The sequence below is a fragment of the Labrus bergylta genome, chromosome 3 (genome assembly GCF_963930695.1).
Source record: "Labrus bergylta chromosome 3, fLabBer1.1, whole genome shotgun sequence".
In the NCBI taxonomy this organism is placed as follows: domain Eukaryota; kingdom Metazoa; phylum Chordata; class Actinopteri; order Labriformes; family Labridae; genus Labrus; species Labrus bergylta.
In genome coordinates, this window is record NC_089197.1 from 19944812 (window position 1) to 19966896 (window position 22085).

At 39.4% G+C, this 22085-nt stretch overlaps 1 protein-coding gene across 4 annotated transcripts in view; it reads left to right on the plus strand.

Annotated features, from left to right (window-relative positions):
- The window catches only part of syt7b (synaptotagmin VIIb), a 98137-nt gene that overhangs the window by 70927 nt on the left and 5125 nt on the right, over nucleotides 1–22085 (plus strand). For 3 of the 4 annotated variants that reach the window (XM_020632514.3, XM_065952898.1, XM_065952896.1), the window contains 6 exons: nucleotides 3056–3178; nucleotides 16196–16316; nucleotides 20008–20275; nucleotides 20379–20548; nucleotides 20851–20965; nucleotides 21167–21366. In XM_020632514.3, coding sequence (XP_020488170.2) covers nucleotides 3056–3178; nucleotides 16196–16316; nucleotides 20008–20275; nucleotides 20379–20548; nucleotides 20851–20965; nucleotides 21167–21366 — 997 coding nt within the window. The remainder of the gene's footprint in view (nucleotides 1–3055; nucleotides 3179–16195; nucleotides 16317–20007; nucleotides 20276–20378; nucleotides 20549–20850; nucleotides 20966–21166; nucleotides 21367–22085) is intronic. The other variant, XM_065952897.1, reaches the window with a different exon arrangement.

Below are 22085 nucleotides of genomic sequence, written 5' to 3' on the forward strand. Positions count from 1 at the left end.
TGGGTATGAACAAAATAATGCAGCGGTGTGTCCATGCATGTCACACTGTGTGAACACTGACCAGCACTGCTTCTATTTCCGATCAATGGAGTCGGTGTAGGTGGTAATGATTTCAGAGCCCTCCGGTTAAAGTACGTGTGTCTTTTTTGGTCATCCATACAAATCCATTCACCTCATCGATGAGCGTCATGTTGTTACTGTTTACACATCCCCAGTGGTGTGCTATCTCTCAAGTGCTAATGTGTTCCTCTTGTTGTCAATATTGTTACAAGAAACAGTCTCTTCTTTCACAGGGAGAGCACTACAGAAAGAACTGAAAGGCTGCAAAAGTAAATCCCAAGTGTGAGTTATGGAGAGATGAGAGGAAAAAAATCAAAGAAAAACCAGAGTAGAAAAAGATTAAACTTGATACAAAAAACACATGATGTGCTTCTTTATTTTTATTTTATGTTTGTTATACTTAACAAAGTCCACAAGAAACATTTGTATTCAGTTCTGCTGTCTTGTCATGATTAAAATTGCAGAATTTAAACCTTTACATTTTGAAAAAAACTTTGAGTACATATAATTGCTCTCTATGATTACATTTGGATCTGACTTGTATAATCCCATGTAACCATCAAATAATTCCACTATATTAAAGATATTACTCACACAATACATCTTAAATAATGCCTTTGGAGTTGGTGCAGTGTCATGTTAAAGCAAAGGAAAAGAATAATCATGTTGAAAATGCCCTTGAATCAAATAATTGTGGTAAAGAAACAGATGTCCTTGGATCAGCATGCTCTGTGAAAGGATGTACGGAGAAAAATAGAGCATGATGGGAAAGTTTGAGAAGCCAGGGTAGCATAAAGCCTGTGCCTACATACAGTATACAGGTTATTTTGTGACTGTGAGCTACAAGGTTTGGTGCAGGCAAATGCTATTTTTTTAAAGCCACTGTGTGCATAGCTTCTTCAATTCACAGTGCAGCATCACTTCAGTAAGAAGTCATTAAAATTACTTTGGGCATGTTTAAAGGAGACTTACTGAAAATCAACATGATTTGTTCCTTTGTTGTAGGTTTTTTGAGGCCACCTCAATTGTCATGGATTTATTTTTGCTTTTCCTTTTATTTCTGTTGTGTTATTTTGAATTTTCTCTTTTTTTTCCCTCTCTGAAACATCCCAAAGTCTTCTTTCAGGAATCTGCTTCTCTATTTTTACACATTAATGTTTCTAGGAAACAGATCAAAGAAAAGGATAAAGGCATGGCGTCATCAGTTATTCTAAGCCCCTTCTGCTAATGAAGCTCATTTCAAACACATTTCTATTTAGACAATATTAACAGTGGACTTTAAGAGAAAGGGAAAATAATTTGAATCCCCCTCTGTGCTTTGAAGAACACTTGATTCACTCATGCATTATATAATCTCATGTTTTGTAATGATGAATTGCAAGAAAAGAGTGTGTTATGAATCCTTCTCAAAGGTTACATTAAATATTGGCCCATGATGAATAACACTCCTTTCTTCCCCTGCTTTTTAAAAAGATGCATTATGCTATCAAAATACTAATATATGAAGAATATTTCTAGTAATGTTAATGCAGCAGCACACACTACATTAAGTAATCAGAGGCTTTTAATGGCACACTTTCAGTCTCACAGAGTTCATCATGGTAAAATAGTCTTTAGATGTCCTTACAGTGGACACATGCTTTTTCTTTTGAAATTTAATATAGTCTCATTTGCTACAAACCATGGCATAAATAAATACCTACCATTAATTGAAACCATGAGAACTTTGAACAACTTTATTTTTTATGTCATACTTGCTATTTGCATTAACCTTCACACAGTGTATGTTTTGAATGAGGGGGAGAGAAAGTTTAAAGGATGGGCTGCATATTGATGCAGTGGTCAGCTCTGTTGCTTCACAGCCAAATGGTTGCTGATTCTAACCCCTGTTGGACAGGTGGCTTCCTGTATGGAGCTTGCATTTTCTCCCCGTGTATGTGTCGGTTCCCTTTGAGTACTCCGGCTTCCTCCGACAGTCCAAAGACATGCTTATTAGGTTTTTTGGTGACTCAAATCAATTGCCCCTAGGTGTGAATGTGAGTGTGACTGGTTGTCAGTCTCTTTATGTTAGCCCTGTGATTGACTGGCATCCATTCCAGGGTGTACCCCGCCTCTTGCCCAATGACAGCTGAGATAGGCTGCATCCAGGCAAACAGGCAAAGCTTTATAGAAAATGGATGGAGTGATGAAAGTTTAAAGGTTTTCATGATATATAGTCATAATAATTATAAAGTAATTGAATTCCTTATACGGTTTTATTGGTTTGTAGGTGCATGGTTTGTTGTGTAAATACGCACATAAAAAGCCATGTTCAATAGTGGTAACAGCAAGTGATCCATAACATGTTTTATATTTCTCTTGTACAAAATGGAAATGCTTGGAGTACAGTGTTACTTAAGTGTTCTATTAAAAACATCTGAAGTGTATCATCCACCCACTCCATAGTACAAATGTCTGATTGAGAGGCACTGCCAAGCTTTTTCTTATAGACATCACCTGTTTATGCAACAAATCCACATGTTCATATACTTACACAGGGGAATGTATCTGCACTTTAGAGAAAATAAATGTTTTCTGTTTTCATAATTAAATAAATAATAAGAAATAAGAAATAAATATCAGTAATATAAATGTGTTAAAAATGTGGAAGACACTGAAATTCTTGTACTGAAAGTTGCAGTAAAATATTCTCCAGATATGTAATTAGTTAGCTTTTTTGAAAACATACACTGTTTAAAGCATCCACTTACACTGACTTAAGCATCTTTGAACTTTTACATAGCTATGTTAAGTCACCTTAACACGGCTTTCTTTTAGTAAACTTTAAGCACATACTTACATTTCACTCCTCCTCCCACCCTCTATTTTTTTGTACATGGCATATGTGTGTTTGTTGTCTTCTCTGTTTTACTGACACGTGTGCTTTTGTGTCCATGTGGCTATACTTTTCTACAAGCTTGTGTGATCTGCTGTTATCTTTTGTGTCTGTGTCCAGTGAGGGGAAAATGGTGGTTCTGTCTCTAGCGATTGGGCTGGCTGAACAGGACGACTTCGCCAACCTGCCAGACCTACAGGAAGATCCAGCAGGCAAAGAAAATGAAACCACACCAGAAAAAAGGTAATAAGAGAGAGTGATGTGAGAAAAGCGACAAGTTTTAGGCACCTAAAAAAGAAAAGAAAAGTAATTGACTGTTTGTCAAGGTGGAGTGGTACTTCTAATCCTAGTTTGAATGGGAATTAATTATTTAAAGCAACCCTTAAAAACTCAAATCTGGGGGCATTGGTGGCACAGTGGTTAGTGTGAGTGCCCCATGTATGGAGGCTGTAGTCTTCCAAAAGCGGGCGGCCCAGCTTCGAATCCAGCCTGTGGCTCCTTTCCCGCATGTCATTCCCCACTCACTCTCCCTGATTTCCGACTCTATCCATGGTCTTATCTCTCCATTGAAGGCACAAAAAGCCCCCCCAAAAAAAAAAAAAAACATGAATCTGAAAAAAATCTGAACTGCCTTTAGTGTAAGCAAACTTTTTTATATCACACTTTTCACAGATAAAGGTCACAAAGTGCTTTACAACAACACAGTGGAATACACAGAATTAAAAATGAATACGACGGGGTGGCTCACAGAGCGACATTATAAAATCCTGCTATGACCAGGAACAAAACAGTAAAACACAGATACATCACAGAAGGTGGACTGTGTGGACATGAGACAGCAGAATGTTATGCTGTTTGTTCTGCTTATTATAAAAATCACTTCACCATGAATTTTAATTACAAAACCTTTCCATGTGTGGAAATAGAATCTGAAAGAGGTCAGTAGGATTTGGCAGTGAATCTCAACTACTTTTGTCCGTCCTAAATGTTTTTAGTCAATAGTTTAGAAAAATGTCCCCTTTCTCATCCTTTTCAAAATAAACAGACAAATTAAAATTAAAATTAGATATTTGATTCACATTAATATTAATCAACAGGTGGATGATTCAAAGCCTTCTCTTAACCAAATTGGAATTATAGTCCTGGAGGAAATAAACTGTGTGGAACCTTGTCTTGTTAATTATATATACTTATCCATAGGCCATTATAACAATACAAAGGCCATGAGCTCACAACCTCAGTTGAAGCTGGTTGATATTGTTGAAGCAGTGGGTTTGCTATCCGTAGCCATGGCATCGTTTTATGTTTTCCAGCACTGAAATGCTTCTTTTCTTTATGTTAGCTTGTTTACCCTTTGCTTTCACATTCAGCTCTGTGTTTTATCATTTTACATTTTGTAAATCACCACATTTTCCCACATCTATAGTGCTCATTTTTGGTCCTCTTGTTCTCTTTTATAATGTCCTCTGTGTTCTCCGTCCAGACCTTTGTAAGTCTGCATGTCATGCAGCGCTCCACTGTTTGATCTGCTACTTGTAGGCCCCGGGAGAAGGGCACCCTCATTATTTAGAAGTGAGGTTCCTCACATGAAACACCCGTCTAAAAATATGCTAACCTCTCATCTAGCACTGATCTCAGAGTGGCTGTCAGAGACAAACACATCCTCTCAGCTGGTGAACAAAAGGAGTACACAGGCTGCCCTCTTATCACATCAGAATGTGTGAGGGATAAAGTGCTTAACCCACTGTTTTGAAGGAGATTGCTGTTTCTTTTTTCTTTTGGGATTGAATTTCTTAAAAAAAGTTTTCTCACAACCTCTCTGCAGTGCGTTCAAGTATGCTGCTCTAACTAGGTCATCTGAGAGTCTAGGCTGAAGAAAAAAAAAACAGTCTGAATTGAAAGAAACAAGCCTATCTTTGCAAACATATACTTGTATTGTTTTAGATTCGATTACAGCTATGCCTTTTTACGATTGCAAAATTAAATTTCAAATATGTATAGGTCAGTCAAGGGATGAGGACCAGCTTACTTCTTGTCCTCCCATCATCCTCTCTTCCTCTGGAGGTCTGTCAAGCATCCACCTCTAATCACAGCCGGCCAGTGAGCCTCTACCCAGAGGGGTCGTGCAGGCTAACTCGTCTAGTGTCCTTCCACCACTAATAACAGCTCTCCATCATCATCTCTGTCTGTCTCTCTCATCTCTCTGTCTCTGTTGTTACCCCTTAAGCTCCCAGCGCCCATCAGCTGGTTCGCTCCAGGTCGTTTTCATGGAGCCCGCGGACTGAGAACAATGAAACAGGACGATCTGAGATGTGACAAGAAACTGACAGAGAGTGAAAGAATGACAGAAAAGTGGGAAAACCTCTGCTTCCTAGAGAAATGTGTTACAAAATTAAAAAAAACAAGCAGTCCCATAGAGGTTTGAGTTTCTGTTGGTTTATTAATTAAATCAAAGACAGCAGGGAGTGCAGATGTATATACAAACATTAAATCCAATAATTGGAGAATAGTGGGGGACAATTAAAGCTGTGCAAGCTCGGTATAAGGTCAAATCTACATTTGATCAAATGATCCTTCTAGATATGAACAGCGGATCAAGTGGCGCTCTGTCCTTCTAAAACAGCTTTTAGTTATTTAGTCTATAAAAATTAATGCTGCATTCTCTGATTTATTTTCACAGAGGACAGAAAAACCTGTAAACACTGACATTTATTATCGTGAACCTCTGAGAAAACCGTTTCCTATTTTCAAAAGACAATGCGCAGAAGAGCAACAGCACTATCCTGTTTGTGAATTACAGTTGTATTTATTGATGTGTATACCTAACCTCTTGTATCTCATTGTTTAACTCCACAAATGCTACTTTGTCTGTCTACCATTTGGTACTGAGCTGACATTTCCAGGTTATTTTCTATCAGAGATAAGGTTCACTACGACATCAGTCCGACTCTAGATGTACAGTATGTGTTAAGCATGCTGTTACACCTGTTTGAGATAGAGCAGTCCCTTCCTACATTTTTTGTAACAGATTATCACTATTAGGAATCAATTTCACATTATTTTGAGTCAATTGATTGATATGTTGTTTATATAAAACCACAGAGTTAAAAACTCTACATCATTGCATTGCTAGTAGTGACATTGTTATCAGCGATCATAATGATCTCATAAAACAGTTCAATTGTTTCTCCTGTTCAAAAGAAAATCTGTTTACATGAATAAGATCATGTGTGACTTGTCTACTCGTTCTGCAGCCTTGTGAAGCATTGGTGAGATACAGACAGATACTGTAGTGCGGTGCACTCAGACGTTAAGAACTGCTCATCTAAGCTCCCAACATAACACAGAGATATGATCTATTTTTACCGCCTGTCACTCAGTTAAAACCTAAAACCAAATTTGTGCAGACAGCTGATCTGAGGTGAGGAGGATGTGACAGGAAAATCATCCCTGAACAAACTTACCGAGTTTGTTATCACCCGTGTGTTGCGTTGTGTGAGGAGTTCACTGTTCATCTGTGATTTTGAGAGAAGCAGCGGCTGAGTAGCTGGTGCCTACAAAAGCTGTCTTGTTCTTATTACATCTGAGAGATAACATCCCATAAGACAGCAGTGTTGCTGTGATTACAGTTAATTATATTATTGTCATAGGACACATTTTGTTTCTCGCTGATGCGTTATCTGAAGACAAAGCTGGTGATTTCTCGCTCTGTGTTAAGCCAAAGGGACTCTAATCTCTTATTCAGTTTGGGTCACTGTAGCAGGCTGACCAATTCCCTGTGGTGGACTGGACATAATCACCCACCTGCAGATAACTATTATGGAAGAGCTGTAGCTGTTTGTGTTATTATCTCCTCAGAAAGTTTCTTTTGCATGGAGGATCTGAACCTTAATGAGCTCAGCACACACAGAGACGCAACAGGGAAATAATTATGAAGAAACCCATAAGAGCAGTTTTTAGTATTGATGATATCAAAGTCTGCCTTCTTTCAATGCAACTCCAGAATAAATTGTACCCGGTACGGTCAATGTCAATGATGGGATGTTAAAAAGGAGATTGCTGAACTGAGGGACTTGTTATGTTTTTAACGCTGCTGAAAGTGAGTTGATATAAGAAGTGCTCTCAGTGTGGTTGCTCATTCATAACCTTTAGAAACATGCACCATGAGACTACAGAATGCACACGCTTGAGAAGTTTATCAGACAAACCTTACAGACATCATCTTTGGGAAAATGTCTCTAGAATTAAGAGAGGAAAAAGATTTTTCAAAGCCTCAAGAATTGAATGAAAATGTGTGAATCAGGGACTGTCACTCTTTTGGATACAAAAAGTAAACTTCATTTTTTTTCCTTAAACAACCATTATTTGGCATTTTGCGCTGTGTGATGGTGGTGTATTCTTCTGGGCTTTAAGGTCATTGTTTTGGTTTTATGGTCCATTGAATAATTTAGAAACTATTTTGGTTCAATCTTCCCTGACTCTTTAGCATAAATTAAAGGAACAATATTTAACTCTGACACAAAGCATTTAAAATGGGTACTGCAGGTCAAATTCAAAACATTGGAAAGAGCTGTCTCACCCCGACCCCTCCTCCAGGGGAGGGGGTGCACGCGGGTAGCCATGTCGCGGACACGGAAGCTTCGGTGTTTAGCCAGCTCTGCATTGGCCTTGAAACATTTCTACATTCTAACCTCTCTCTATTCTACAAAGGCATCTCCATATATCATCTCTAAATATCTCTGTTTGATGTTTTCAATAAGAGTTTAACAAATATTTTTAGCAGACTTTTTTTACTAACCTCTTAAAAGATCAACTTTTGTTTGCAGACACTTTTGGCGAGTTCTTGGGCTGTATAGATGGACTCAGACGGTTTAAGTGCTGTAATCCTGACAGTGGGACATTGTTCTGCACTTCTGCTGACTTGCACCGTGCCATACTGTACAGTATTAATCAAGCAGGAAGTTGTTGCCACCCTCTATCAGCTGGCATATCTGACTTTTTCAATTGTGCATCTGAGCCAGCAATCACAGTGAGTCAAGCTTCCTAATGACTCTTTGGGCCGCCCCAGGTCTCCACAGCAGCCTGTGGAGCCGGCAGTGGCCAGGGAGGAGAGATGATTGGAAAGAAAAAGCGATGTAGGTCAGCACAAACGAGGCATCTTTTTAAAAACCTGTCAGATCTAAGTCTGCAGCTCATTCAACATTTCCCTGGTTGCTGCTGTTGGCTAAAAGCTGGGAGCTGATTTAAGAGAGCCCATAGAGGGAAAGTGAGAGGGACATCAGAGCAAAGGTGACAGTTGGAGGTCGAACAAAAAAAAAATACAGTAAGTAATTCTGTTGACTGTTTCCTTTATCGACAAACAAGTAATTTAACAGACTGCACATACAACTCAATTACGACTGATACAAGAAAAAATATGTTGTAAAAGGGAAAATTATCAAAAATGAGCGTTGTATATGAAAAGAGAAAGGAAGGTGAAAAAGAGAATGCAGGGGTACATAGAAATAGAGAGGGAAGAGGTTTCAGTGAATCCTGATCTTTAGTGCTCCAGCAGTTTCAAAATGTTCATGTATATAAAAAAAGCGTATGGCTTTAAAGGGTGAGCTGAAGAATGTTTTTTATGATTGAACTTTGCTTGTAGAATAATTCAATTTCATTAAATTTGTTGATAAATAAATACATTTATTTATCAACAAAGTTAAACCAATGTGATTTAAAGAAAACTTAATGAGACAAAAAAAACATGTAGGGCCTGTACAAAATACAAGACACATTCACACAATGGCAAACACATACAACCGTACACACATACACACTCTAACACATTCCTAAACACACACACACACACACACACACACACAGACAAATGAACTGCCAAAGGCATAAGAGGAAAAGCAATGTTTTTAAATGAGACAACAAAGTTATTTTTTTATTTTAAAGACCTTTAACATCTGGGCTGTCATAGTAACAGGTAAAACCATAAGACAAAAATCATAAACTAAGATGGTCCTTCTAGGGACATTTTTACCTCCTATTTGAAAAGGAATGAGCATTGCTGCAGGTTATAAGTGCATGTAACATTTCTAACGGGAAAAAAAACTCCCAGTGGCTAAATCTCGTGAACTAGGCAGCAGAAGGGCTACCCAGAAGGTTTCAAACCAGTCCAACCCAGTAGATGGCTCCATTAGTTGTATTAGCCTGCGTGTTGATGGGGGGCGGTGTCTGGGTGATTTGTCCCTGTTGGTGGGGAGCGCTGAGTGGGCTGACATTGGAGTCGAGGCCTCATCCATCATGGGACATGGGACCTATATTGTGTTTCATGATCTCCCAGAGCAACTGTATGATCAGCAACACCCACATTCAGTATGTTTATGGAGGCACACTTCCTAGCCAGGCCCCCTGCTGCTAACCCTCATCCTTCATGTTCTCACCCGTTCATCCACACTCCCATCCCTCATAGTCTATTTCCTATTTCTCTCTCCATACCCTCATCAATTTCCTCCCTACCCTCTGTAGCCCTCATTTAGTTTCTCAATAAGACTTTGTCTCCTCATCTCTGCTGTATTTCTTCGGCACCTCTGCCTTCTCAATAAGAACTCCTATACGCTTTATTTAATTGCATCTACTGAACCGGCATTTGTGCTGCTCTTTATGCTAGATCCTCTCTCCCTCTCTTTTTTCATTCCACTATCTTCTTTCTCACCTAATCCAGCCTTTCTGAAGGCGTTTTAACTGCCAGTGAGGAGAGGATGATATCCCAGCAGTGCCCCTCTGTCAGTGTGGATGACAGACAGCTTAATCATACTCCGATAAATCTGCTCCATTACTAAAAATTAACAAGATTCCTATGTGGATATGCATTAGTGTACAGTCTGATTTCTTACCCACCCTATTGTATACTTGTATGTATGAAATATTCATAACAGTTGCATGTTTTCCAAATGTTTTATGTAGACTCCACAGTTTTACACTCACCCAATATTGGCTCTGTGTCTTGCTTGTTTAATTTCCCTAAATGATAAGTCAATAATATTTCATATTTTTTTCTCACATTAAGCCAGCTAAAGAATAAATCAGATCAATCTTTGTCACTTCACAACTTATCTCATATCCTAAGGCTGGGTAACTGAATTATTTTGACATTACATTTAAGAGAATGCTAACTGAAACTGACAGTGACGAATACACAGACAAAAATAGCGTCTTTTAAACGAGCTCAGTTCAACTTTCTGTGAGAGGCGTAGCTAATCTCTGGCGGATCAGTTTTTATTCAGCCGGCACACAGTCATCTATACTAAGGATAACATTGAGTAACTCTGTTTTGTTCAGTATGGCCCTTACAAGGTGGAATTAAGAAAAACCATAATTAATGTACAACTTGATAACTTACTATCAATAAGAAGTAATTATGTGCTGTTGAGGGCAAACTTTAGCCATTTTCACATGCACTCCAGATAGCATCTAGATATTTACAGGAGGACTTCTCTGGAGATTCTCCCGACCTAGCCGTTCACATATGCTCCTCACAGCGGGGGACTTTCCCTGTCAGAGGGGAGGGGGGTGGGGGGGGGATTTCCTGAGGTAAGACGTGACGTAAAAAAACAATGCGGAAGTAGCGACCGTAGCAACAGAGTCCGCTACACGACGTTATAATGAGAATATTTGCCTTTATATCAATGCTATGTGTAATCCAATGGAATGACAACATCCACAAAAGAGTGGAAACAGAAAACATAATGCAGCCGTTTAATTAAGTCAATGGGACCCCAGTGACTGCATATAAACGTCACTGGGGTCCCATTGGCTCGAGGTGAGCTTGAGGTGAGCTTGAGGTGAATCCTCCAGAGTAGCCTATATGCTGCTGCATTCTCACATCAGCTCACTTAGACTTTCTGCGGATAAAATACTAGAGGTCCGGCAGGATAAACTCCGGGTAAAGTCTGCGCAAAAAATTTGGCTGTTTGCGTTCACATATACCCTAAAGTCCCTCCGGGTAGCCTAATCTCCAGAGTTTTTCAGGAGATTTCTGTATGTGTGAAAAGGTTTTTTTTAGTTAATGGCCTATTAGCTATAGATATACATAAACACTGCAATTAATATTTTAATTAACAAACGACCGAATAATCATGAGTCTCACTTTGGTTTTTCCTGGTTGTACACAGAGCTGCTGAATGTTCACGTGCCAAACACTGGGCGGCATTTTTATTCCAATCACTTTTCACACTTCAGACTGTTTTTTTAGGAAATAAAAACTCTGTCTTCTACAGATCCTTAGGGTTAGATGTTGAGCACAACGGACACATTTCCATGTCCCAGCTTTTTGTGGCTATGCAGCAGGCCGGTATATAGTCATGGAATTCAGGGATTTTGTTTTGACTTGTTTGAATACACTAACATGCTGATTTAAATTCATGTGTTTTAGCAAATGTGGATTGAACATTGCTTTAAATCTTATGTGAAAACGTTCTCTCTTGCTCGTTACCAGCGGAGACCTCTGCTAGAACTTTCTTTGTGGTTTTCTCACCCAGTTGCTTCCCCTATAATTGCCTACATGAAACACCTTTATCAAAGCCGGGTGAATGAAGCATGCATTTTTCTCGTATTCAGTCTCTCTTAATCAATACTAATCAGGCTCTGATGCACACAATGCACATGTGAATCAGTGCGATAAGGTGTCTTTGTATAGTCCCCGGGGATGAAAGGAGCTGCTTTGCACAGTTACACAGAAGATTGCTTACAACTATGTCTCATATTGAGGTCATGATGTCAGAGGTCAGAGTTTTGAGTTTCATTGTGTTCGATTGCAGTGGTCATTCTCCAGGGACATTAGCCTCGACCTCCTGGAGGATTGCACATCTTTATGCGCGCTCATTAGTTCTTTTGGACTCCCTGTTAGTTAATTTGCATTTCTTTTGCACGGAGAAAGTGATATACAGAGTGAATTTTAGTCTTATGATATTAGGCAGAAGAAGGTAACTCCATGGCTGCTTCTTTCTGTCACTTCTCGTTGTTTTAAGAATCATTGCTGGAGGTTCTTATGTTTTTGGCAATTATGATTCAGCCATTTCAGCGTGAGCTCATGCACATACCCAGTGGTGTGTGTGTAAGCTGTGCTGTGTTCACAGGGGTCACAGGGGGTAGGAGAAATGTAGGTATGAGAGAAGTCATAGAGCGTGTTCCAGGAGTGTGTTTCAAAGGCTTTCTAAGTGTGTGCTCCCTTTACCCTGTGGGCTTTAATGCTATTTTCAGAAGATGCCCCTCTCCGTGGAACTTTTCTTGGATTTTTTTTTTTTTTAACTGCCCTCTTTTTGAAGGCTCCTGTTACCATGGTTACTGTAACCCTGAGTAAAATGTGTTGTGGTAGTGAGTACACCCTTAAGTGGGAGCACACATTTCAGTAGTCATGGTTACAACAACCTCTAAAGAATGAATTATGTAACTTCTGTTGTGTTTTGTTGGAAATAGTCGCAAGCAGCTTTACATACTTTTCCTTTTGTTTTGACAAATTATAAAGTCAGTCGCTGCTACCGCATGAATGTGATGTAGTTCATAATTTACTTGTTTGTGTGTATGTGTCCAGGTACGTGTGGACTAAATATGTATATTTTCATGCATGAATAAACTCCCCCACCCCCACCCCACCCAATTGCTCCATGTCCCACAGGCCACCACTGTGTCAACAACCAGAATAAGAGGACGCTGCACACAGCGGCAGGTCTTCATTTGCCTTTCATGTCACCACATATTTATCTGTAGTGACTATGATACACCCCAACTGCACAGGTCTAATATGTATCTTTAAGAAAACAGTATTAGTCTAAACTAGTTGTGTCTCTTTTTCCAAAATATTATCCAGAAAAAGCAACACTCAAACAGTTAAAAAGGAAGAATTGTTTTGATCTCTTTGGGCACAAACTGCTGGCATATTTCTGCCTGACACGGAGCATTATGACAGCTCTCTTTGTACATGCCCAGCATGCAAATAGCAAGAAATCAATTGCACTTGTACATCATCTTGGATTCAAAAAAAAGATTAACATTTTCTGATCTTTTTATAAATTGCCCTTTACATCTTGTTCATACTCAGATCAAATGTTTTAAGTGTTGAGCAGACAGAGCAGCCAATATGCCGTTCAGCAAAAAGCATGTACAGTGTATTCATACGTGCATTGGGTACATCAGCTTTTACACAGTGTTAAAACATGCATGTGCTCTGGATGGCTGCTGAGATTAATAGCCAAATACCTTCAGCAGCTCGATAAAGCACACATCTCATTTGTAAATAAAGGGAGAATTTCCCGGTTGTGTTTATGTTGATTGTTTAACATTCAAGTGGTCTCTGTATCTTGTGCTGGCTGTTGATTTAGTTCAGTGAGCTGTCATTGAGCCAACCCCTCCTAGTAGAAAGACTTTATAGACTATGTGTAAAGACCCTGACAGGCGTAAATGATGTGCTGTATAGGGAATGCCTCTGAAGAGTCATCCATGTATCAGCAACTGATCAGTTAATAGAAAAGATGGTGATAGAAGGCTACATTTGAAAGATTATATTCTTATCCTGTGAGTAAAAAATGTTAAACTCTGAACTGCTGCTGTGCCATAAAATGTACGTGGAAGATTAAAAGAGACGATCAAACATGACCTTTGTATAGGATAATGTGAGTTTTATATTGATGTATTATATGCGCTGCCTCTGGTGTTAGCAGAATCCTGCACACTACTCTTGCTAAGTATCAACAATTTATCAGAAAAATCATAACATTTCAGTCCCTCTGAACATTTGTCAACACCATAGACTGTAAGGTCAACACACTTGACAAAGGTTCAGAGGAATTAAACAAAGATGGAAAAACAAATTTCCTCCTACAAGTTGTTCAAAATGTACTGTTAAGCATGTCCTCGAGGTGTATACTTACATACTCTCAGCTGTTTTGATAAAACCCTGAGAAAACCTTTAATTTCTTTACAGGATGCTGCTTCCATTTGGTTTTGAATAAATTGAAATAACATGCTGAAAAGGATGAAAAGAAATCCTTCAGGGTACCAGAGAGGTCGAATATTTTGACCCTGAGAATTACTGAGTCAGTTTTTCTCCTGTTCTGTTGTCAAGGAAAGGGTGGCAAACAGTTTTCAATTTTAACACCAAAAGGGAAATCTGACATACTGCCAGTTAAAAAAGGGGGAAATCCAAAGCTGCCTATTGGTCTTTAGATTTTGAATGTGTAAAATGTTAAACATATTTCCCCCCCCCCCTAAACTTGGTGGAGTCATATGAGACAACCAGGTGTTACCTGTGTGGCTGCTGTGTGTTATGTAATTATTTTCAGGCCGCACATTGTTCCCTGATGTGTTAGAGGTTGATATTTTTACCTTTCTTTTGGTGAATGTGTTCAAGCTGTCAGAGAAGCAAAACCACTCCTCCAGTTTCAGATGTCTTTTTTCAGCAGAATCATAAAACACAATAATAAGCTGTCTTTAGCGAGCCTGAGAAAGAATTCGTCATGTTTTGAATTAAGTGCGAGCTGCATTGTTGGTGCTCTGACCTGCAGATCACAGGAAACAAACGCAGAGTGACGAATTGATTCTTTCCCTTCCACACTTTTCTCCACCTCTCTGTGTTTCTATTGTTCACTCGTGCCTGTCTCTTTGCTGTACAAACCCCGTCCATCTCTCACCCCTCTGCTTCTCCGGCTTCCTTCTATTTTGCTTGCTCATGTGACATGTCAGTTTGCGTCCTCTCTCTCTGCTTTAGAGCATCTGACTGTTTTTTTTTCCCCAAACCCAATCTGCTTTGTTTTTCTTCCAGGATTTTATCTCCCTCTTCTCCTCCATCTCTCTTTCAGCTCTATTTTATTTGTCTCAGTCTAACAGGAATTTGAGTCAGTAACCTCACTTTGTTCATTTTTCTAATCCTCCGAGTCTTAACAAAGACAAATCCTCCACTCAACCTTTTCTCAACCTTTGAGCACAGAGAAGTCAAATTTATCTTTCCGTCTCGGATTGTCTTTCCCTTAATACCTTCATCTAAACTTACATCTGCTCTTACCTTTCTGTTTTACAGCTCACCTAACATTTCTGTCTCTCTGACTCATCTTTATCACCACAATAAGTGCTCATAAGTCTGATTGGTCTGGTATCTGTTTGTTATATTTTCCCTTTTTAACAACTTGTTTTCAATAATTGTTTCAGTTACTTTGTTTTTTTCTAAGTATATTATTAATATATAATGTGACACAGAGTTCGTAGTGACAAGTGCTGATGAAAAAAGATTCACCAAAGGGTGCATGTTTATCCTTGCTATAATTATGCTCAAAAATATACCAAGAACCCTACATTGCGCTGTCCACAGCAGAGAGGCTTTAACAAGCCCTGTTTCAGAAGTAAACTGACGCTTTAACATCCAAAAGCATTTAAGTGATTATTTGCTCACTTTCCTTCCACGAAGCAGATGAGAGGATTGATACCTCTCTCATGTTTGTAGGGTAAATATAAAGCTCCTGTCAGTATAAAGACTTGAATCAGTGCAGAAACAGCAGGTTACAAACAAACACAAGAGCATAAAGTATGCCTCGTTTAAATACAAATTGTCAGTTTAGCTCTGTTATCTTTGGACAGAGCTACTCTAGCACTTAACCCTTTTCTGAGTTGTCATGCTAAGTTAAGCTAACTGGCTACTGGCAATAGCTTCATAGACAACATACAGGTGTATCCAATTTCTTATTCCTGTTCTTTTTCCAAGACAAGGAATAAGAAATTGGATGCCAAAGTTTTCTTTGAAGAGAGAAAGAAAGAAGGAGCAAGAAAGACTGACCAAGAAAGAAAGGATACATTTTTTGTAGAATATTAGCCTTGGTGCTTCTGACTGCCTCCTCTGTTAGGTAAACCTTCCCCTGCAGACTTATGTGGTGCCTGAATGGAACATTTTTTAAATTGGTTGCTCCCATATAGCAACAAGAATAGTAGAGTGGTTCGGTATTAATTTTGGATCTCAAGTCCTGGCTCAAAATTGGTTTCCCTGCTTATTCATGAAGTATTAAAAGGACTTGAGTTCTTCCAAACCAAACTTTGGAAAAGTGTTTCTCTAATACCGCTCATCGTTCATTAGGGAAGTGTAGTTTTAAAAAAAGGGTTGGACTATTGTATAATTTGGATGAATTGAAGGACCGGAGCCCAAATGTGAAAAACAGCACAATACCTATAGTACACAAAGCATGCAGCTGGTTATGTTCATGTGAGTTTGTGTGTGTTTGGTTCCAACAGGACTCCAGGTAACAAACCAGGCAGCAGCCCCAGAGGTCAGACCCCAGACGAGACCGGACGTCGCCACAACGGACACTCCTCTGTTGACTTGGCCAACTCAGTCACCAGCGACATGCTCACGGTAACACACAATATTATCACATTTTAGCTGTAGCAGCAAAAACACATTTTAATAATGAGACACTAGAAACTCGTCCTTAGTCCATTTGTTTTCCACTTTGCTCAACTCATCTATATTTAGAGGTGGACTGCTGTCAGGAAAGACTTTTAAATCATAATTAATGAGATGTCCTAGAGACTTGAACGGCGTTCCAGATCAGCTTTCTTAATCAAAAAAAAACTAACATGCAGACCTTGAACCAAACGAGCAATGCCATTCATGCTTTCTATTGACTCAAAAAACACAGCAACATGTCACGGAACGAAACAACATCTTCTGATGTGTTTTATTGGTGACTGTAGCTAAAACAACTCACCAATATTGTAACTTTTGTTATTGTGCTTTAGTGAGAGTTAAGTGTGAAGTGTTTTATTTTCTTACAACTCCTTTGTAGCTGTGGCCTTTTATTTTTAGCCATGCCATTTTGTTAGAGTAATGGGTGATATGTGAGAACAATTTTGCACCTTCAGACAATCATGTGGGTGTTAAATCCAACATTTTGTGTAGGAGAAAAAATGTTCAGATCGGTCTTTATTGTAGCTGTGGCCATCATTTTTCATTTAAGTTTACAAGATGTTTTTAAAGTTTCTGACAAAAGTTGTTATAAACCAGACTTAACAATTGCAGTCACTTTGCTTGAGGTGCTTTCATGTATTTGTATGCCGCCCACTGTCAATAATACTCTGTTGTTTCTGGAGGAGATTGTGAGAAAAGAAAGCCTACACACTTCATTATTTGACCATAGTCCAATGAAAAGTTATGCAAAAAGTTTTCTTCCTCACAAGTCTTTCATCACTCAGAAAGTAGTCTTCATCCCAGTCAGCTCGTACACCTGTTGATCATCACAGTTCGTTATAACTGTACAGTATGGATCTGCATACTGGAACATATACAGTAATCATCACCCTGAAGTGAGATGGTGGGGACATGTGCTTTATTCAGCGACGTTCATAATTAGCAAGAACCCGCTGTGCTGTGGGTGCAGAGAGAATATGGCAGACATGGGTATGAGCAGTGTGTAATTATGTGGCTCACATGGTATGTCTAAGGGACTCATACTGGTGGTGGGTGCTAATGATAATACTCATTCCAGGCAGTTTTGCCAAAGGCTTCTATAAATTACACAGCCCTCCTTTCATGCTGAAAATACCCATACAGCACTTTTGAGCCTCTTGTGCTTCTGTAGAAAAAGCAATGGCTGACAAAAAAAGGGATGCTATGTAATGGCTCTGAATGTCAAAGTACATATACATCCAACCTCTCAAGTGGCTCAGGTGATAGGTGTTGGAGTAGGATGTGTTGGAGTTGTGTTAGCATCACATGGCTTTTATCAGGATGTACTCTGACACTGCTTTCATTTTTGTGACGCTAATAGATCAACAGATAGCAGTAAAAGGTTGTGCAAATGTGTCACCACACATGTACACAATTGTGATGTTCTTTGCTATATTTTTGTTAAAAGATAAGGCAGAGGATGTAACTTGTTTTATTGTCAGTATTTTCACCAATGGGTGTCTGTAGCCTAGTTGTTAGTGTGAGCCCCATGTACAGGAGGAGGCTGTAGTCTTCCAGGCGGGCGGCCCGGGTTCGGGTCCTGTCTGTGGCTTCTTTCCTGCTGACGTTCCCCTCTCTCTCTGTCCCTGGTTTCTGATTCTATCCACTGTCCTGTTTCTACAATGAAATCATTAAAGCCCCCCCCCCCCCCCCCCCCAAAAAAAAAAAACATTTTCACAAATACATCTGTTCCAGTCTGTATTGACATAACCTGTTGTACTCACACCCAAAAAGGCAACCCATTCATATAGGAAATATCATTAAAAAAAAAAGAAAAACGGTATGTATCCTTCATTTTTCAAAAAAGGGATAAAATCATTACTAAAACATTGGCGCAACATTTGGAATACATAACAGATAAGATTAAATGGTATACTTGGGGACTAAATTCAACAGTAGATTAATAAAAGTTTTGTTGGTATTTACAGCAGCTGGAGGGTGTATGTAGAAACAATTTATAATGAAGTATAATGCCAATTTAAATTTTAATGAGGAAACATGTCAGCCAGTGCAACATATAGCTCCATTATGAGTTTTAATAGTGTTTAGATAACAGCCGAGGTCAGGTCTGAGGAATAAACCTGATCGAGCTTTTTTCAAATAGATCATATTTGTCTCTGTAGAACCATTCATTGTTGGATTTGCGTTTTCCCATTGTTTTTTTATCAATTAAAGTAAACGGATATCACCAGGTGTTGTTTCTATTAGTGCTGTGCAAACCTGGCAACAACTTGTGCCACAAGAGAATTGGCATCTCCAGCACATGGGTTGTTTTGGTATCAGAAAAAGAAATTACAGAGGAAAGTTTAAAAACTGAATGAGAGTGGAGGACTCTGGGAAAAAGAGAAGGGCGCCCAATGCACAAAATGGGGAAAAGCAATTTAGGCCAGCTGTTGGGTGGAGGAGTGCATAATGAAAAGTGATCATATTCAGCATGGAGAATGAGACTGAGCAGCACCATCAGAAATATGTGGAAGAATACTGAATTGGATATTACATTCCTGGAACTGCTCCTTGAGTAATGCCTCCAGCTCTTCCCCAATCAGATAACACTTTTTTTAAACTGGCTTTCTCTACCTCCCTCAAGGCCATGCCACCATCAGTCAGAGGGTATGTCAACCATCAGATAATCTGCCTCTCATCTCCACACAGCCATGGACACAAATGCCTTTATCACATAGCATGAAGCTAGTTTGTTTGTTTGTGGCTTTGTTTTTAATGCTGGAGTTTAGAATGACTCCCTCAATTGAATCAAAGTCTACAATTAATGTTTTACCACTTGTCAGCTCTTTTGTATGTGTTTAATCTGTGTGTGAACAGGCTGTTAATATTGCTAAGTGTTTGAACAAGTGGTCTGATAAAAAGTGGTATAATTCTCACGGTGCAACATTGTGTGTACTCTTAAACAACACATTGCTGGACTAACATTGCCAGCACAATTTGCAATTTCAAAAGATGACAGTTGTTTTCATTTACTCATTCAGTGCTCTCTGTTACATAATAGACACTCAGTAGTTTATTATATAGAGAGCTAACACAGTCTGCAGATGAGGACTTTGTGGTGGTGTTAAAAGCTCCTGAACAAGTGAGTACATCTCGACTCAAGTTTATTCCATCAACAACTTCATGCTCATATTAAAACGTGTGATGCTGCTGATTTTTAGTGTATAATCTAATGACATTGTTTCCTCCTAATTTACCTGAATAAAATAAGGTTGACTAAATGTAAGACACACCTTTTGTATAATAGTGAAATATAATTCAACAGCAACACAAGCACCAGCAATCAAAAAATCTGGTAACTGTGTGTTTTTCTTCCAGTCTACTTCATGATGGAAATGTTATTAGTCACTTAAAGAACAAAGGTATCATAAAGAAATGTGATTGGGTCTTATAATGTATCTATGAGAGGTGTTCGTTGTAAGACAATCTTTACTCAGGATTGGTCCAAACATTTTAAACAGAGCTACATTTTTAGAAAGAAACCAATATAGTCTGCCTCCAATACAATGTTGCTAAATTATACATGATGCTTGATGCTTCTAAACTTAAATTAAGGTAATTAAATAAAGTTGTCTACTCCTCCCGTTTCTCTCAGATGTCTCCAGGTTCAGAGGAAGATGATCACGAGGGTCCGGTGTGTGAGAAGTTGGGTCGTATTCAGTTCAGCGTTGGATACAGTTTTCAGGACTCCACCCTCACCGTCAAAATCCTCAAGGGCCAGGATTTGCCTGCTAAGGACTTTTCTGGCACCTCTGATCCGTTTGTCAAACTCTACCTACTGCCAGACAAGAAGCACAAACTGGAGACCAAAGTCAAGAGGAAGAACCTGAACCCTCACTGGAACGAGACCTTCCTGTTTGAAGGTTTTCTAATGCCTTCAATGTAAACATTACAATATTCACATCCATGTTCTCTTTGTCCATCAGTGTGACACATTGGGACTTGTTTGTTTCAATTTTTCCCAAGGGTTCCCCTATGAGAAGGTGGTGCAGAGGACTTTATACCTGCAGGTCCTTGACTATGACCGCTTCAGCAGGAACGACCCCATAGGAGAGGTCTCCATCCCCCTCAACAAACTGGACCTGGCCAACATGCAGACTTTCTGGAAGGAGCTGAAACCATGTAGCGATGGCAGCGTGAGTAAAATGGAAAAAGAGGTGGAGGAGAGAAGAGGGGAGGAGGGGAAAGCAAAGACGGGACAGAATGTAACGGGTGATGTCATTCCTGGCTGGCGTGATGCTCCCGAGGGAGCTGTGGCAGCGTGCTGGTGGGAGAAGAGATAGAGGGGAATATGGAGAGGCTGACAGGTAGACGATGAGAACACAGACAGCCAGAAGGGAAAAAAACAGAAACACACAGAAAGCAACAGAGGGTAGAACAATGTGAAAAGGCAATAAAAAAGTAAACAAGCCTCCGTTGTTATGTATAATTTCTGCAGGGGAGTCGGGGGGATCTGCTGGTGTCTCTGTGCTACAATCCAACAGCCAACACCATCACTGTGAGCATCATCAAAGCCCGCAACCTCAAAGCCATGGACATCGGAGGCACTTCTGGTATAATAAATGCTCCTTCATCTTGCATGTCCTTATATTTTTGCCTTCTACATCAGCGCTGAATCAAAAATAAAACAAGACCATGATGGTTTTGTTCACTAGAAAATGTTTTTAAATCCACAGAAAAGCACACCATTGCATTGCACACCCGCATTCAAGTTGAAAAGGATGTCGTAAATTGACATATTTCACTCTCATTAGATCCCTATGTAAAAGTGTGGTTGATGCACAAGGACAAGCGTGTGGAGAAGAAGAAGACGGTGGTAATGAAGCGCTGTCTCAACCCCGTCTTCAACGAGTCCTTCCCCTTTGACGTGCCTGCCCACGTGCTGAGGGAGACCACCATAATTATCACCGTCATGGACAAGGACAGGCTCAGTCGCAATGATGTCATTGGAAAGGTATCACCGTCCCTCTTCTTCGCTTCTTCCTTCCTTCCTCCTGTCTTCTTCTTCTTCTTCTTCTCTTCCTCTGTGTTGTACTGACTCAGACAGACAGCCAGCAGCCAAACACTGAGTCAGTCTCTACTGACCCCTGCTGGAACATGCCACTCTTCCTCATTATAGATGAATAAATGTTAAACATGTGTAAATTAAAAAACACTTCTTTTTTTTTACCATGAACTCGCTGCTTTCATTTAGATGTATAGCAGTGACCAATATGTATGCCATGTAGGCCAGAGCAGGTACATGCACAACTAGCCTCCACCTTAATTTTTTTATAAATGTGTGTGTGTAATTCCCTCTCAAAATTAATGCAATATTCAGTTTAATCTTGAAAGGGAACGTGGTCTCTCCATCTTTTTGTTTAGTATCCACATGAACTACCAGCTTTCCTTTAAGATAAATACCTTTTATGCCCAAAAACGGAAGATTGGCTCTTCCAAATTACTCAGAGATCTTAAACACAATTCAAAGCTACCATCTGCAAAGATTGCAAGTTAAGTTTTTAAGTTGTAGGGTTACCATTAGCCTACATGTGTGAGGTTGTTGGTTATTTAGTTTTAGGATCTGTTATTTCCTACAGATTGATTATTTCCTTATGCTTGATAATTGTTAGGAACAGTTCAGCTCAAGAGATCAGTTAGTGGTAATAAGTAGGTCACTTTCTTTCTCTGATA